Source organism: Pleurodeles waltl, chromosome 3_1, assembly GCF_031143425.1.
Source record: "Pleurodeles waltl isolate 20211129_DDA chromosome 3_1, aPleWal1.hap1.20221129, whole genome shotgun sequence".
NCBI classification, from domain to species: domain Eukaryota; kingdom Metazoa; phylum Chordata; class Amphibia; order Caudata; family Salamandridae; genus Pleurodeles; species Pleurodeles waltl.
The window spans coordinates 1631886495-1631904193 of record NC_090440.1 but is presented as its reverse complement, the minus strand read 5'-3'; the positions used below and the strand labels follow the sequence as shown (position 1 = coordinate 1631904193).

General features: G+C 48.3%; 1 protein-coding gene across 6 annotated transcripts in view; it reads left to right on the top strand.

Annotated features, from left to right (window-relative positions):
* METTL5 (methyltransferase 5, N6-adenosine) overlaps positions 1 to 17699 on the top strand; it is a 178752-nt gene that overhangs the window by 122315 nt on the left and 38738 nt on the right. For 3 of the 6 annotated variants that reach the window (XM_069225310.1, XM_069225307.1, XM_069225306.1), the window contains exon 6: positions 16025 to 16076. The exons of 1 other annotated variant lie outside the window; for it this stretch is intronic. In XM_069225310.1, coding sequence (XP_069081411.1) covers positions 16025 to 16076 — 52 coding nt within the window. The remainder of the gene's footprint in view (positions 1 to 16024; positions 16077 to 17699) is intronic. 2 more of the 6 variants (XM_069225305.1, XM_069225308.1) reach the window with 1 other exon arrangement.

Genomic DNA, 17699 nt, shown 5'->3' with positions numbered 1-17699 from the left:
ACTCAACCAGTGCAGCCTTTTGGTCATACCAAAACTTCTGGAGCTGTTGGCTGGCCTCAAGGTTTTTGGTTGCCTTTTCCATGTACTCTGCCATTCTAGAGCGTAGGCCAAGTACATAGTCCACTATGTCCTGTTTAGGCTCATGGAGAGGTCTCTCCCAGCCTTCTTTAACAAGGGCAAGTGGTCCCCTTACAGGATGACCAAACAGAAGTTCAAAGGGTGAGAATCCTACTCCCTTCTGTGGCACCTCTCTGTAAGCGAAAAGCAGACATGGCAAGAGGACATCCCATCTCCTTTTGAGCTTTTCTGGGAGCCCCATGATCATGCCTTTTAATGTCTTGTTGAATCTCTCAACCAAGCCATTAGTTTGTGGATGGTATGGTGTAGTGAATTTATAAGTCACTCCACACTCATTCCACATGTGCTTTAGGTATGCTGACATGAAGTTGGTACCTCTGTCAGACACCACCTCCTTAGGGAAACCCACACTGGTAAAGATACCAATGAGGGCCTTGGCTACTGCAGGGGCAGTAGTCGACCTAAGGGGAATAGCTTCAGGATACCTGGTAGCATGATCCACTACTACCAGGATATACATATTTCCTGAGGCTGTGGGAGGTTCTAGTGGACCAACTATGTCCACACCCACTCTTTCAAAGGGCACCCCCACCACTGGAAGTGGAATGAGGGGGGCCTTTGGATGCCCACCTGTCTTACCACTGGCTTGACAGGTGGGGCAGGAGAGGCAAAACTCCTTAACCATGTTGGACATATTGGGCCAGTAGAAGTGGTTGACTAACCTCTCCCACGTCTTGGTTTGTCCCAAATGTCCAGCAAGGGGAATGTCATGGGCCAATGTTAGGATGAACTTCCTGAACAGCTGAGGCACTACCACTCTCCTAGTGGCACCAGGTTTGGGGTCTCTGGCCTCAGTGTACAGGAGTCCATCCTCCCAATAGACCCTATGCGTTCCATTTTTCTTGCCTTTGGACTCTTCAGCAGCTTGCTGCCTAAGGCCTTCAAGAGAGGGACAGGTTTCTTGTCCCTTACACAGCTCCTCCCTTGAGGGTCCCCCTGGGCCTAAGAGCTCAACCTGGTAAGGTTCAAGCTCCAAAGGCTCAGTTCCCTCAGAGGGCAGAACTTCTTCCTGAGAAGAGAGGTTCCCTTTCTTTTGCTGTGTTGCAGTTGGTTTCCCAACTGACTTTCCTGTTCTCTTGGTAGGCTGGGCCATTTTTCCAGACTCCAGCTCTACTTTTTCACCCTGTGCCTTGCACTGTGCTCTTGTTTTCACACACACCAGTTCAGGGATACCCAGCATTGCTGCATGGGTTTTTAGTTCTACCTCAGCCCATGCTGAGGACTCCAGGTCATTTCCAAGCAGACAGTCCACTGGGATATTTGAGGAGACCACCACCTGTTTCAGGCCATTGACCCCTCCCCATTCTAAAGTAACCATTGCCATGGGATGTACTTTTCTCTGATTGTCAGCGTTGGTGACTGTGTAAGTTTTTCCAGTCAGGTATTGGCCAGGGGAAACCAGTTTCTCTGTCACCATGGTGACACTGGCACCTGTATCCCTCAGGCCCTCTATTCTAGTCCCATTAATTAAGAGTTGCTGTCTGTATTTTTGCATGTTAGGCGGCCAGACAGCTAGTGTGGCTAAATCCACCCCACCCTCAGAAACTAGAGTAGCTTCAGTGTGGACCCTGATTTGCTCTGGGCACACTGTTGATCCCACTTGGAGACTAGCCATACCAGTGTTACCTGGATGGGAGTTTGGAGTGGAACCTTTCTTGGGACAGGCCTTGTCTCCAGTTTGGTGTCCATGCTGTTTACAGCTATGACACCAGGCCTTTTTGGGATCAAAGTTTTTACCCTTGTACCCATTGTTTTGTGAAGAGGCTCTGGGCCCACCCTCCTGTGCAGGTGTTTGGGGGCCTGTAGAAGACTCTTTACTATTTTTAGTTTTGGTTGTCTCATCACTCTTCCCCTGGGGAGTCTTTGTGACCCCTTTCTTTTGGTCACCCCCTGTTGAAGTCTTGGACACCCTTGTCTTGACCCAATGGTCCGCCTTCTTTCCCAATTCTTGGGGAGAAATTGGTCCTAGGTCTACCAGATGCTGATGCAGTTTATCATTGAAACAATTACTTAACAGGTGTTCTTTCACAAATAAATTGTACAGCCCATCATAATTACTTACACCACTGCCTTGAATCCAACCATCTAGTGTTTTCACTGAGTAGTCAACAAAGTCAACCCAGGTCTGGCTCGAGGATTTTTGAGCCCCCCTGAACCTAATCCTGTACTCCTCAGTGGAGAATCCAAAGCCCTCAATCAGGGTACCCTTCATGAGGTCATAAGATTCTGCATCTGGTCCAGAGAGTGTGAGGAGTCTATCCCTACACTTTCCTGTGAACATTTCCCAAAGGAGAGCACCCCAGTGAGATCTGTTCACTTTTCTGGTTACACAAGCCCTCTCAAAAGCTGTGAACCATTTGGTGATGTCATCACCATCTTCATATTTAGTTACAATCCCTTTAGGGATTTTCAACATGTCAGGAGAATCTCCGACCCTATTTATGTTGCTGCCACCATTGATGGGTCCTAGGCCCATCTCTTGTCTTTCCCTCTCTATGGCTAGGATCTGTCTTTCCAAAGCCAATCTTTTGGCCATCCTGGCTAACTGGATGTCCTCTTCACTGGGGCTATCCTCAGTGATTTCAGAGGTGTTGGTCTCTCCTGTGAGGGAACCAGCATCTCTGACTATTATTTTAGGAGTCAGGGTTTGAGGGACCCTGTCCTCCCTAGATAGGACTGGTAGGGGGGAATTGTCCTCCAAGTCACTATCCTCTTCCTCTGAGTTGCCACCCTCAGAGGGGTTGGCCTTTTCAAACTCTGCCAAAAGCTCCTGGAGCTGTATTTTGGTAGGTTTGGGGCCCATTGTTATTTTCTTTATTTTACAGAGTGACCTTAGCTCCCTCATCTTAAGATGGAGGTAAGGTGTGGTGTCGAGTTCCACCACAGTCACATCTGTGCTAGACATTTTGCTTCTAAAAGTTGGAATACTTTTTAAGAATCTACAACTGGTTCTAGAATCTAATTCAAACTTTTACAAACTTTTAAACTCTAAAAGAAATGCTAAACAGGGACTTAACACACAAGGCCCTAGCAGGACTTTTAAGAATTTAGAAAACTTTTCAAATTGCAAAAATCAATTTCTAATGACAATTTTGGAATTTGTCGTGTGATCAGGTATTGGCTGAGTAGTCCAGCAAATGCAAAGTCTTGTACCCCACCGCTGATCCACCAATGTAGGAAGTTGGCTCTGTATGTGCTATTTCAAAGTAAGGAATAGCATGCACAGAGTCCAAGGGTTCCCCTTAGAGGTAAAATAGTGGTAAAAATAGATAATACTAATGCTCTATTTTGTGGTAGTGTGGTCGAGCAGTAGGCTTATCCAAGGAGTAGTGTTAAGCATTTGTTGTACATACACATAGACAATAAATGAGGTACACACACTCAGAGACAAATCCAGCCAATAGGTTTTTATATAGAAAAATATCTTTTCTTAGTTTATTTTAAGAACCACAGGTTCAAATTCTACATGTAATATCTCATTCGAAAGGTATTGCAGGTAAGTACTTTAGGAACTTCAAATCATCAAAATTGCATGTATACTTTTCAAGTTATTGACAAATAGCTGTTTTAAAAGTGGACACTTAGTGCAATTTTCACAGTTCCTAGGGGAGGTAAGTATTTGTTAGGTTAACCAGGTAAGTAAGACACTTACAGGGCTTAGTTCTTGGTCCAAGGTAGCCCACCGTTGGGGGTTCAGAGCAACCCCAAAGTCACCACACCAGCAGCTCAGGGCCGGTCAGGTGCAGAGTTCAAAGTGGTGCCCAAAACGCATAGGCTAGAATGGAGAGAAGGGGGTGCCCCGGTTCCGGTCTGCTTGCAGGTAAGTACCCGCGTCTTCGGAGGGCAGACCAGGGGGGTTTTGTAGGGCACCGGGGGGGACACAAGTCCACACAGAAATTTCACCCTCAGCGGCGCGGGGGCGGCCGGGTGCAGTGTAGAAACAAGCGTCGGGTTCGCAATGTTAGTCTATGAGAGATCTCGGGATCTCTTCAGCGCTGCAGGCAGGCAAGGGGGGGATTCCTCGGGGAAACCTCCACTTGGGCAAGGGAGAGGGACTCCTGGGGGTCACTTCTCCAGTGAAAGTCCGGTCCTTCAGGTCCTGGGGGCTGCGGGTGCAGGGTCTCTCCCAGGTGTCGGGACTTTAGGTTCAAAGAGTCGCGGTCAGGGGAAGCCTCGGGATTCCCTCTGCAGGCGGCGCTGTGGGGGCTCAGGGGGGACAGGTTTTGGTACTCACAGTATCAGAGTAGTCCTGGGGTCCCTCCTGAGGTGTTGGATCGCCACCAGCCGAGTCGGGGTCGCCGGGTGCAGTGTTGCAAGTCTCACGCTTCTTGCGGGGAGCTTGCAGGGTTCTTTAAAGCTGCTGGAAACAAAGTTGCAGCTTTTCTTGGAGCAGGTCCGCTGTCCTCAGGAGTTTCTTGTCTTTTCGAAGCAGGGGCAGTCCTTAGAGGATGTCGAGGTCGCTGGTCCCTTCGGAAGGCGTCGCTGGAGCAGGATCTTTGGAAGGCAGGAGACAGGCCGGTGAGTTTCTGGAGCCAAGGCAGTTGTCGTCTTCTGGTCTTCCGCTGCAGGGGTTTTCAGCTGGGCAGTCCTTCTTCTTGTAGTTGCAGGAATCTAATTTTCTAGGGTTCAGGGTAGCCCTTAAATACTAAATTTAAGGGCGTGTTTAGGTCTGGGGGGTTAGTAGCCAATGGCTACTAGCCCTGAGGGTGGGTACACCCTCTTTGTGCCTCCTCCCAAGGGGAGGGGGTCACAATCCTAACCCTATTGGGGGAATCCTCCATCTGCAAGATGGAGGATTTCTAAAAGTTAGAGTCACCTCAGCTCAGGACACCTTAGGGGCTGTCCTGACTGGCCAGTGACTCCTCCTTGTTATTCTCATTATTTTCTCCGGCCTTGCCGCCAAAAGTGGGGCCTGGCCGGAGGGGGCGGGCAACTCCACTAGCTGGAGTGTCCTGCTGGGTTGGCACAAAGGAGGTGAGCCTTTGAGGCTCACCGCCAGGTGTGACAATTCCTGCCTGGGGGAGGTGTTAGCATCTCCACCCAGTGCAGGCTTTGTTACTGGCCTCAGAGTGACAAAGGCACTCTCCCCATGGGGCCAGCAACATGTCTCGGTTTGTGGCAGGCTGCTAAAACTAGTCAGCCTACACAGATAGTCGGTTAAGTTTCAGGGGGCACCTCTAAGGTGCCCTCTGGGGTGTATTTTACAATAAAATGTACACTGGCATCAGTGTGCATTTATTGTGCTGAGAAGTTTGATACCAAACTTCCCAGTTTTCAGTGTAGCCATTATGGTGCTGTGGAGTTCGTCTTTGACAAACTCCCAGACCATATACTCTTATGGCTACCCTGCACTTACAATGTCTAAGGTTTTGTTTAGACACTGTAGGGGTACCATGCTCATGCACTGGTACCCTCACCTATGGTATAGTGCACCCTGCCTTAGGGCTGTAAGGCCTGCTAGAGGGGTGTCTTACCTATACTGCATAGGCAGTGAGAGGCTGGCATGGCACCCTGAGGGGAGTGCCATGTCGACTTACTCGTTTTGTCCTCACTAGTACACACAAGCTGGCAAGCAGAGTGTCTGTGCTTAGTGAGAGGTCTCCAGGGTGGCATAAGACATGCTGCAGCCCTTAGAGACCTTCCTTGGCATCAGGGCCCTTGGTACTAGAAGTACCAGTTACAAGGGACTTATCTGGATGCCAGGGTCTGCCAATTGTGGATACAAAAGTACAGGTTAGGGAAAGAACACTGGTGCTGGGGCCTGGTTAGCAGGCCTCAGCACACTTTCAATTGTAAACATAGCATCAGCAAAGGCAAAAAGTCAGGGGGCAACCATGCCAAGGAGGCATTTCCTTACAGACCTCGAGTCCCAGTGGGCATAGCATCAGGGGAAACTGGAAGACTGCAAAGGACCTGCAGTGGTGGCTACTGGACTACAATTGGCAGATCCCTCTCCCTACCCCACAGATTTGACAGCGACAGATGCATTGCTTCTGGTTTGGGGAGGCCATATGAGAGAGGTGGAGATCAGAGTTCTTTGGTCTCCGGCAGAGACTTGACCCCACATCAGTTTGTTGGAGTAAAGGGCAATTAATTTGGTGATAAAGACCTTCCAGCCCACAGTTCGGGCTGGTGCAGGTGCTCACACAAAACACCACTGCCATGTTGTACTGCAGCAAGCAGGGCAAGGTGGGGTCTTGGGTCCTGTGCCACGAGTTACTATGCCTCTGGAAGCGGCTGGACTGCTGGGGTATTTTTCTGGTGTTGAGGCACCTGGCAGGATCTCTTAACGCCAATGAGAAACATATTTTTAATACAGTGTTTATCATCATCAGATGACTGTCTGGTGTGGCAGTATTTCATATGACTAATGCCATCTGGCAGTCTAAGTCTTATAGCCAATAGCACTTTACATTCTGGGGCCTGTATTTGCACTTTTCCCACTGGTGGATTGGCTGTTAACTATATCAGGCCAGTGCTAGTTGAGGCAGTTGCATGAAATGTCTCAAGTCCAATCATATAGTGATGTGTAACAGCACCATGTTCATCTAAGCTCATTCTTATTATTAAGGTGTTTCTAAAGCAGTATTAGGTCTTCCATGCTGCAATTTCTAAATCCCAAGTAAACAAACGCTGGCTGTAGGAAGCTGTCTTGTTATATACTATACCAAAACAAGGTATAGTGTTCACAGAGTTCAGGGGTTCCCCAGAGGCTTAACAGAGACTAAAGTAGATAATACTAATGCTCTCTTTTGTGGTAATGTGGTCGAGCAGTTAGGTGTATCAGATGGTAGTGCAAAGCACTTGTTGTACACATGCAGTCAAGAAAAGAGACACATACCCAATGACTAACTCAAGGCCAATGTTTTTTTATAGCAAAAATAAATTTAGTTACTTTATTACTAGGACCAAAAGGTCTTTGTTGCAGGTAAGTACAGTTGTAAGCAAGTATCATATATATATATATATATATATATATATATATATATATCAAATGTACTTTGTTTGGGTTTAGCAGATAAAGCAGTTTAAAAGTAGGCAACATGTTTCAATTTTAAAAGTTGACAGTGCAATTTTTCTTAGGAATCAATAGAGTCCTAGGGGAGGAAAAGTGTTAACACATTTAATATGCAAGTACTCGACTTACGATCCCAGTCTTCAGGGGTTAGGATGTCCACAAGTCAAAGTTCAGGTTGCCCCCAAAAGTGCACCACCAGTAACACGGGGCTGGCTGGGTGCAGAGGTCAAAGTTGGCGTCAGGTTTTCAATGGAATCCTATGGAGACTGGGGGCGCTTGGTAGAAAACAGATTGCAGGTAAGTACCTGTACTTTCAGCACACAGGCCTGGAGGGTTTAGGTCCGCACCGGGGGTGGGAGGGGAGGCACAGGTCAGCACCAAACACGCACCCTGAGCGGCACAGGTGCGGCTGGGTGCAGGGTCCAAACAGCCCTGGGGCCCAATGCTTTTCAATGGGGGGGGGCCCAGGGGCCACAAAAGATGCCGCTGGCTGGGTCCAGGGTTTCTTTTCTGGAAAACGAAAGGCTGGATAAGTAGGAGAGGTGCCCGCTCGACTTTGCTGGATCCTCATTTGGATTCCCCAAGGCCAGGGGCTGCGAGTGCAGGGGTATCTTTTTGCATTGGTAGTCTTCGTCGGATCCAGTCATGGTCAGGGGGGTCCTCTGGCTTGAGGCTGCAGGCGTCATTGTGTTGGCCCAGAGGTGTCAACCCAGGGTGAACTCAAGGTCAGAATCGCCTGGGGGCCATCTCTGGACCAGTGGGCCACCTGGACCCGAGCTGTGGGCGTCGGGTGCAGGGTGGATAGGGCTTGCGGATCTGAGGCAGTTCCGGAGTCCTTTTTTATGTGTTTTTCTGGAAAGGGATGCTGTCCTCAGGAGTCATTGGTTCTCTGCTGGACAGACAGTCCTCTGGGGGTTTGTAGAGGTTGCTGGTCTTGCAGAATGCATCACCTTTTTATAGCAGGAGTCTTGAAAAGGCAGACAGGCCGGTAGGGCTGGGGCCAAATCAGTTTTCGCCTGGAGTCTTCACTGCTGGGGGTCGGCTTTGCAGTCCTTCTTTCTTCAGGTTGCCAGGAATTTGGTGAGTAAGGTTCAGGGGTGCCCCTAAATACTAGATTTAAGGGTGTTACAAGGGTCAGAGGGTAGTAGTCAATGGCTACTGTCCCTGAGGGTGGCTACACCCTTCTTGTGCCCTGTCTCTTTGGGGAGGGGGACACATTCCTATCCCTATTACTCCCTCTCCCCCAAAACAAGATGGAGGACTCTGCAAGGAGGGGGTCACTTCAGCTCTGGACACCTTATGGGTGGTCCTAACTGCAGTGGCCACTCATCCTTGCTTTACCTAATGTTTCCGCCAGACCTGCTGCCAAAACTGGGGCCTGGTCTGGGGGGGAGGGGGGAGTTGGAGCGGTCACCTCCACTAGTTGGAGTGCCCTGGGCTACTGTAACAGGAGGCCTGAGCCTTTGAGGCACACCACCAAGTGCTGCAGTTCCTGCAGGGGGTAGGTGTGAAGCACCTCCACCCAGAGCAGGCTTTGTTTCTGACCCCAGCGAGCACTAAGGCTCTCACCCTATGGGGTCAGAAACTTGTTTGTTAGGGGCAGGCTGGTCAGCCCTGCACTAAAGGGTTGGGTTTAGTACAGGGGGCATCTCTAAGATTCCCTCTATGTGCATTTTACAATAAATCCAACACTGCCATCAGTGTGGATTTATTGCACCGGAAAGTTTGATACCAAACTGCCCAGTTTTCAGTGAAGCCATCATAGAGCTGTGGAGTTCGTAAGGACAAACTCCCAGCCCATGTACTTAATATGGCCACACTGCACTTACAATGTCTAAGAATAAACGTAGGCACTGTAGGGGCATATTGCTCAGGCAGCTATGCCCTCACCTGTGGTATAGTGCATCCTGCCTTAGGGCTGCAAGGCCTGCTAGAGGGGTGATGTACGAAGTGTTTTGTGGGCATTGCACCCTGGGAGTGCCTCCATGTCGACTTTACCTTTTTCTCCCCACCAACAAATAGCATCTACAATGGCAGTGTGCATGTGTTTGGTGAGGGGTCCCTTAGGATGGCACATTACATGCTGCAGCCCTTAGGGACCCTCCTTAGTCACAGAGCCCTTGGTACCACTGGTACCTTCTACAAGGAACTTAGCGGTGTGCCAATTGTGGAAACAATAGTACAGTTTAGGGAAAAACCACTGGTGCTGGGGCTGGGTCTGGTTAGCAGGATCCCAGCACACACTCAGTCAAGTTAGCATCAATACCAGGCAAAAGACTGGGGAGTAACCATGCCAAAAGGAGCTCTTTCCTACACTGGCCATCTACATAGCTTCTGTTAGGTGTGTGCGCACAATTGTGCAAGGCATAACTACTATTTTCTGCTTGCTATAGCGTCATTCATAAGCAATGAAATGTCACACAGAATACTGGAAACACAGAAATGTCACACACAAACAATCTGAAACCTTGGCCCCACTGTGTAATTTTAAGGGGCAAGATCCACCCTTGACTGAGGGTGGATGTGTGGGATGTGGGGCTTCTACCGTCATCAGAATAGCCAATGCTCTCCTGGACCACATCCTTGAAGTATGGAGTAAGTCCACTGGATCCAGAGATTGTAAAACCAGCTGGGAAAAAATCACTGAAGAAGATGGAAAAGATAAAATAGGAGCAGGGTGGCATAATTTTCCTTGCTGTATGACAAGTTTTATCCTGCCACCTTTTTCCAGCAGGAAATACAGTTTCTTTGTTCCTCCATTAAAACTGCTGTTAACCCCTTGGCAGCCAAGGACGTAACGGTTATGTCCTTGGCTACGGCGCTGAGGCGCCAAGGATGTAAACGTTACGTTCTGGTACCGGCTCATGGGGGTTAGCGCTAGCGCTCCCCCCATGAGCCTCGCCTCAGCGCCCCCACTGCAGGGATGGCAGGGGAATCGCTTCCCCTTCCACCCCCACTGCCCCCACCACTCCTTCCATTCCCTTCCATCCCCTCCCACCCCCCAACCTTTCCTTTCCCTTGATGTCTTTCTCAGCATTTCTGCTGCCCGACAGTGATGCGATCGGGCAGCAGAAATGCCCACTAGACACCAGGGAATTATATTTTTGTGTGTGATTTTCACATGAGGGGAGCGGCCCCTTTGGAAAGGGCCACTCCCCAGGGGGCCAAATTATTTTTAGCCCATTGGCCTAATATAATTAGGCCCCCTAGACACAAGGGATATTTTTTTTTGTTTGGTCATTTTTTATATGTGGGGAGTGACCCCTTAGGCAAGGGTCGCTCCCCGGGGGGAGCAAAATTAATTTTAGGCCATTTCTGCCCTTTAAAGGGGGGGGGGGTGGAGATCAGCCTTTTATAATTAAGCCGATCAGGCAGAAATCGCTAGACACCAGGGATATATAATTTTTTATGTTAACTTTTGTTTTTTATGTATGGGGAGCGCCCCTGGGGGTCAAATTGTGTTTAGGCCATTTCTGCCCCCCTTGGGAGCAGATCGGCCTATTTTATTAGGCCGATCTGCCCCCAAGGGGGCAGAAACCACTAGGCACCAGGGATAATTTTTTTGCGCCAATTTCACGCAAGGGGAGCGACCCCTTAGGCAAGAGTCCCTCCCCTGGGGGGGCAAACTTATTTTAGGCCATTTCTGCTCCCTTGGGGGCAGATCGGCCTATTTCTATTCAGCCAATCTACTCCGGGGGGAGGGGAGGGCACAAACCACTCAGGCACCAGGGATTGGTGTGTGTGTGTGTGTGTGTGTGTGTGTGTGTGTTTTGTTTGGGGGGGAGCAGCCCCTTGGGCAAGGGTCGCTTCCCATGGGGGCACATTACTGTTGGCCATATGGGCAGATCGGCCTATTTTTGGAAAGCCCATCTGCCCCCAAGGGGGGCAGAAAGCCCACTAGAGACAAGGGAAGATTTTTTTTCTTTTCCAAAATAAGAGGGTGGGCGTATGGCCATACCCCAACCCAAATAAATGGGGCTAAAGTTGTTCTGCCCACCAGTGGGCAGATGGGGGCAATTACCCCCGATCCACACCCTGGGGGGTATAAAGTCTACTTGATGCCAGGGAATTAAACAAAAAAAAAATAGTGGGGTGGCTCCCAACCAGTATGGGCCTGGTTATGCCCCCACCCCAACTGTAGGGAGTAACAGTCTTTCAGCTGTACCCCCGTACACTAAAACCTCTTATCCCACGACAAGCAAGAGGACATTTGATTATTTGGGGTTTTGGTTTTATATTTGGGCAATGAGAGTTTAGCTAACTCTCAAAATTGTCCCACTTGGAATGGTGAGGGCAGCACTTTTTTTACTTTGGGACGCTGCCATGTAGAAAAATCCACAAGATCTAGACACATCTGAAAACTAAACAACTGGGTGAGTCCAGGGTGGTGTGCTTCACATGCACCTGCACCATTTTCTTACCCACAATGCCGTGCAAACCTCCAACTTTGCTGTAAATCACACATTTTTCCCACATTTTTGTGATGGAACCTTACGGAATCTGCAGGAATCCACAAAATTCCTACCACCCAGCATTCTCTCATCTATACCGATAAAAACTCTGCTGCACTTGTCAGCCTAAATTTTTTTTTCTTCAAACTGCTCTTTTGGACCCGCTTTTGTTCCCCCTCAATTTCAACATGTTTTTGGCTATTCTCTGTCACAGGCACTTGGCCCACCTACACAAGTGAGGTATAATTTTTACCGGGAGACTGAGAGGAATGTTGGGTGGTAGGAAATTTGGCCTGGTGCAGTGATCCCTCACAGAAATGTGATTTTTGTTTTTTTAGCTAAATTTGTGGCAGTGTGCTGAGGATTCTGGGTAGGAAAACACTGGGGGATCCATGCAATTCACACCCCCCTGGATTCCCTCGTGTTTGTAGTTTTCAGAAATTTCTGGGTTTGGTAGGTTTCCCTAGATAGCAGCTGAGCCCAGGACCAAAAAAGCAGGTGCTCCTCAAACAATCTCCCCCCCCCCCAGCTAAAAAACAGGTAGTTTTGTATTTGATAATTTTGATGTGTCCAGATAGTGTTTTGGGGCATTTTCTTTTGCGGGCATTAGGCCTACCCACACAAGTGAGGTACAATCTTTATCGGGAGACTTGGGGGGGGGGGGGCAACTGTCCTGTCAGAGTTGAAGACCACCAAAGGTCTCAGTTTCCATACTTTGTGGATCTGAGTAGGCTTTACAAGAAGTATTGGTAATGTAATTTCTAACAACTATAACTATTAAAAACATTGAGACAGGACAGTTGCCAGATTCATTGCTAGCACTATTTTAAGTATCAGTGGTTCTTCATAGTTCGCCCAAACTAGAGCATCAGCCCTAGTAAGAGAAGTTACATATTCCTATATAATGCATCAGTTACAATAACAATTCTGACTCAGCTAAGCAATATCTATGCAATTACTGTTGTCTATTCACTCAAGGTACTGCCCAGGATCTTAAGGTGGCATTAACTTTTTGCCAGAGAGCCTCAGACAGCTCTCATGCTACATAGCCAAATGATAAGTTCTTATGTTCTCGGGGACCGTTGTATGGACATGGTTAGTTGCTGTCTATTAATATACAGTATAAATTCTCCTGTAGTATACAAAAAACCTTTACTTCCTTCCTAATGCTTCTTTCACGCTCTTCCATGTCGGTCTCTTAAGGTATTTGCCAAACTACAGCTGCTTTTTCAGGGTATAGCTTAATGCATCATCAGTGTTTGTATGAAAAATACTGAACTATACAAGTACTGTTTAATACATTATTGTAAATTGCATCACTGATATATTTGTTTGCCATTGGTCAGGTGAAATTTGGTCTTGGAGTTTTGTCCCACAGGGCTTTCTGATAAAAAATGTTCATACTATGTTCTTCTGTTTTATGGTTGATATCTGTCGTTTTCGTTAGCAGCCTAATCAACAGGATGCTTGTATATTTGCCATCTGACCCTGTGTGATAGCTCATGGTTACAAACTATTGCACAAGTAGTGCCTTCTAGTAACAAGAAATAAAAATCTGAATTCTGAGGGAGTGTAGGAAGTTGGCTCTGTATGTACTATTTCAAAGTAAGGAATAGTATGCACAGAGTCCAAGGGTTCCCCTTAGAGGTAAGATAGTGGCAAAAAGAGATAATACTAATGCTCTATTTTGTGGTAGTGTGGTCGAGCAGTAGGCTTATCAAAGGAGTAGTGTTAAGCATTTGTTGTACATACACACAGGCAATAAATGAGGAACACACACTCAGAGACAAATCCAGCCAATAGGTTTTGTTACAGAAAAATATATTTTCTTAGTTTATTTTAAGAACCACAGGTTCAAATTCTACATGTAATATCTCATTTGAAAGGTATTGCAGGTAAGTACTTTAGGAACTTTGAATAATTACAGTAGCATATATACTTTTCACATAAAACACAAATAGCTGTTTTAAAAGTGGACACAGTGCAATTTTCACAGTTCCTGGGTGAGGTAAAGTATTGTTATTTTTAGCAGGTAAGTAAATCACTTACAGGTCTCAGTTTTGGGTCCAAGGTAGCCCACCGTTGGGGGTTCAGAGCAACCCCAAAGTTACCACACCAGCAGCTCAGGGCCGGTCAGGTGCAGAGGTCAAAGAGGTGCCCAAAACACATAGGCTTCAATGGAGAGAAGGGGGTGCCCCGGTTCCAGTCTGCCAGCAGGTAAGTACCCACGTCCTCGGAGGGCAGACCAGGGGGTTTTTTGTAGGGCACCGGGGGGGACACAAGTCCACACAGAAAGCACACCCTCAGCAGCGCGGGGGCGGCCGGGTGCAGTGTGCAAACAAGCGTTGGGTTCTCTGTAGGTTTCAATGGGAGACCAAGGGGTCTCTTCAGCGTGCAGGCAGGCAAGGGGGGGGCTCCTCGGGGTAGCCACCACCTAGGCAAGGGAGAGGGCCTCCTGGGGGTCACTCCTGCACAGAAGTTCCGTTCCTTCAGGTGCTGGGGGCTGCGGGTGCAGGGTCTTTTCCAGCTGTCGGGACTTTAGGTTCAGGCAGTCGCAGTCAGGGGGAGCATCGGGATTCCCTCTGCAGGCGTCGCTGTGGGGGCTCAGGGGGGACAACTTTGGTTACTCACGGTCTTGGAGTCGCCGGAGGGTCCTCCCTGAGGTGTTGGTTCTCCACCAGTCGAGTCGGGGTCGCCGGGTGCAGTGTTGCAAGTCTCACGCTTCTTTGCGGGGATTTGCAGGGGTCTTTAAATCTGCTCCTCTGTAACAAAGTTGCAGTTCTGTTGGAGCAGTGCCGCTGTCCTCGGGAGTTTCTTGTCTTTCTTGAAGCAGGGCAGTCCTCTGAGGATTCAGAGGTCGCTGGTCCTTTGGAAAGCGTCGCTGGAGCAGGTTTCTTTGGAAGGCAGGAGACAGGCTGGTAAGACTGGGGCCAAAGCAGTTGGTGTCTTCTGTTCTTCTTCTGCAGGGGTTTTTCAGCTCAGCAGTCCTCTTCTTCTTGTAGTTTCAGGAATCTAAATTCTTAGGTTCAGGGGAGCCCTTAACTACTAAATATAAGGGCGTGTTTAGGTCTGGGGGGTTAGTAGCCAATGGCTACTAGCCCTGAGGGTGGGTACACCCTCTTTGTGCCTCCTCCCAAGGGGAGGGGGGCACATCCCTAATCCTATTGGGGGAATCCTCCATCTGCAAGATGGAGGATTTGAGAGTCACTTCAGCTCAGGACACCTTAGGGGCTGTCCTGACTGGCCAGTGACTCCTCCTTGTTATTCTCATTATTTTCTCCGGCCTTGCCGCCAAAAGTGGGGGCCGTGGCCGGAGGGGGCGGGCAACTCCACTAGCTGGAGTGTCCTGCGGTGCTGGCACAAAGGGGTGAGCCTTTGAGGCTCACCGCCAGGTGTGACAGCTCCTGTCTGGGGGAGGTGTTAGCATCTCCACCCAGTGCAGGCTTTGTTACTGGCCTCAGAGTGACAAAGGCACTCTCAAATGGGGCCAGCAACATGTCTCGATTGTGGCAGGCTGCTGGAACCAGTCAGCCTACACAGATAGTCGGTTAAGGTTTCAGGGGGCACCTCTAAGGTGCCCTCTGGGGTGTAGTTTACAATAAAATGTACACTGGCATCAGTGTGCATTTATTGTGCTGATATGTTTGATACCAAACTTCCCAGTTTTCAGTGTAGCCATTATGGTGCTGTGGAGTTCGTGTAAAACAGACTCCCAGACCATATACTCTTATGGCTACCCTGCACTTACAATGTCTAAGGTATTGCTTAGACACTGTAGGGGCACAGTGCTCATGCACTGGTGCCCTCACCTATGGTATAGTGCACCCTGCCGTAGGGCTGTAAGGCCTGCTAGAGGGGTGACTTATCTATACTGGCATAGGCAGTGAGAGGCTGGCATGGCACCCTGAGGGGAGTGCCATGTCGACTTACTCATATTGTTCTCACCAGCACACACAAGCTGGCAAGCAGTGTGTCTGTGCTGAGTGAGGGGTCTCCAGGGTGGCATAAGACATGCTGCAGCCCTTAGGGACCTTCCCTGGCATCAGGGCCCTTGGTACCAGAGGTACCAGTTACAAGGGACTTACCTGGATGCCAGGGTGTGCCAATTGTGGATACAAAAGTACAGGTTAGGGAAAGAACACTGGTGCTGGGGCCTGGTTAGCAGGCCTCAGCACACTTTCAATTCAAAACATAGCATCAGCAAAGGCAAAAAGTCAGGGGGTAACCATGCCAAGGAGGCATTTCCTTACAGGGAGTGTTTACAAATGTTCTTTCAAGACAAAGGACCAAAGACTAGATTTGAAGGAGCATTTCTAAGTTACACTAACCATAGAAAGGAAAACTTTTCAGCTGTAATTGTTCTAATTGCAACAAGCTTTACCTTTGCTAACTTTAATAGTTATATTTTCTTTTTCAGTATGTTAAAAAGAAAGCAGAGGAGTGGAAAGTACAGATGGAGGTAATAGCAGGTAATAATTGTATGTTAAAGTACATATTGATCTAAAATGTGAAGTTTTACTGAAATGGATCTAAGGGACCGAGGGGGTCATTTAGAGTTAGGCAGAGCAGGAGCATCAGTGCAATTTAGTGATGCTCAAATCCTGCAAGAATATTTGTGATTCCCACAACCCATTTCGGGAAAGGAGGGGGGGGGGGGGGGGGGGGGCAAAATGTCCTCTATTAGAAACCTTTGACTTGATGGCCTGCCCACCCAAGACTGTTGGGTCGCAGTGGTGGCCACGACAGGAACACAAGGCATGGTGGTTCCAGGAAGGTAAATTGCTTGTGACTGTTAGGTTTTCTGGTCCATATCCTGGTTAGCCTGAATTAGCCAGTCAAATAAGTTACTTACCTTCAATAACACCTTATCTGGTAGAGACATTTTCTAGTTGCAGATTACACTTACCTTAGAATTTCCCCCAGGCGTCAGTCTGGATCTGGCTATTTTTCTCGAGCCTTACCAAGGCGTGCTGTTAGTTTGCTCTGCGTCCTTTGTTGGCATCGTGTGCATTGGATATGATGTTGCAGGACCTAAATAGGAGCCACCCTGGCACGCTGACGTCAGTTTCTTTTCCTGACTTTCCACACCAGAAGTGCAGAGACATGAAGAACATGCACTACTGGTGTGTCAGAATTAGGGCCCTGAAAGGAAAGTTCTTGTCCCTAGAAATCAGTTAGCATAGCGGGAAAGATGGGTGGGTTGGTAAAGAATCTGCAACTAGAATATGTATCTATCAGATAGAGACTTTTAGTTGCACATTCCTTACCTTAGAATAGATATCTAAGCAATACTATCCATGGAGGAGGGTCTGCAAACCAAGATCATACTAGGAAGTACTGCAGGACCGAACAGGCAAATTACCTGACCCTCTGGGCCTGACTGTCCAGGCAGTAGTGTTTGGTGAATGTGTGCCTTGATGTCCACGTCGCTGTCTGACAGATGTCCAGGACTGAACTCTGCGTGCTAACGTAGTGGTTGCAGTTGTCGCTCTGGTAGAATGAGTGAGCAAACGCTGAAGTGGTTGCTTTTCAGCAAAAAGTAGCACATTTTAATGCAGAGAACAACCCATCTAAAGATGGTTCTCTTCTCACTAACCGACCTTTCTTCGCACCCACAAACCCAACAAAGAATTGGCCATCCACCTGGAACTGTTAAGTACGATCAAGATAGAACGTCAACACCCTTATTGGGTCCAGGTGGTGGAGTCTCGGCTCTTTCTTAGAAGGATGAGTGGGTGCATAAAAAGTAGGCAAGGTGATGGATTGGCTTACATGAAAGAACGTGATCACTTTTGGCAAAAAGAAAGCCCTGGTGCAAAGCACCACTTTGTCAGAATAGATAGAAAGGTAAGGTGGCTTAGATGACAATGCCTGAAGCTTACTCAGCCTGCGTGCAGATGTGATGGCCACAAGAAATGCTGTTTTTAACGTCTGTTAAAGTCTGCCAGTTATGGAGCAGCTCAAAAGGAATGCACATTAAAAAACTTAAGAAACAGATTCAGCTCCCATTGGGTCATTATGAATGGTGATAGAGGAAACATATGGGTAAGATCCTTATGAACTTACGAACAACTGGAGATTTAAACAAGAAG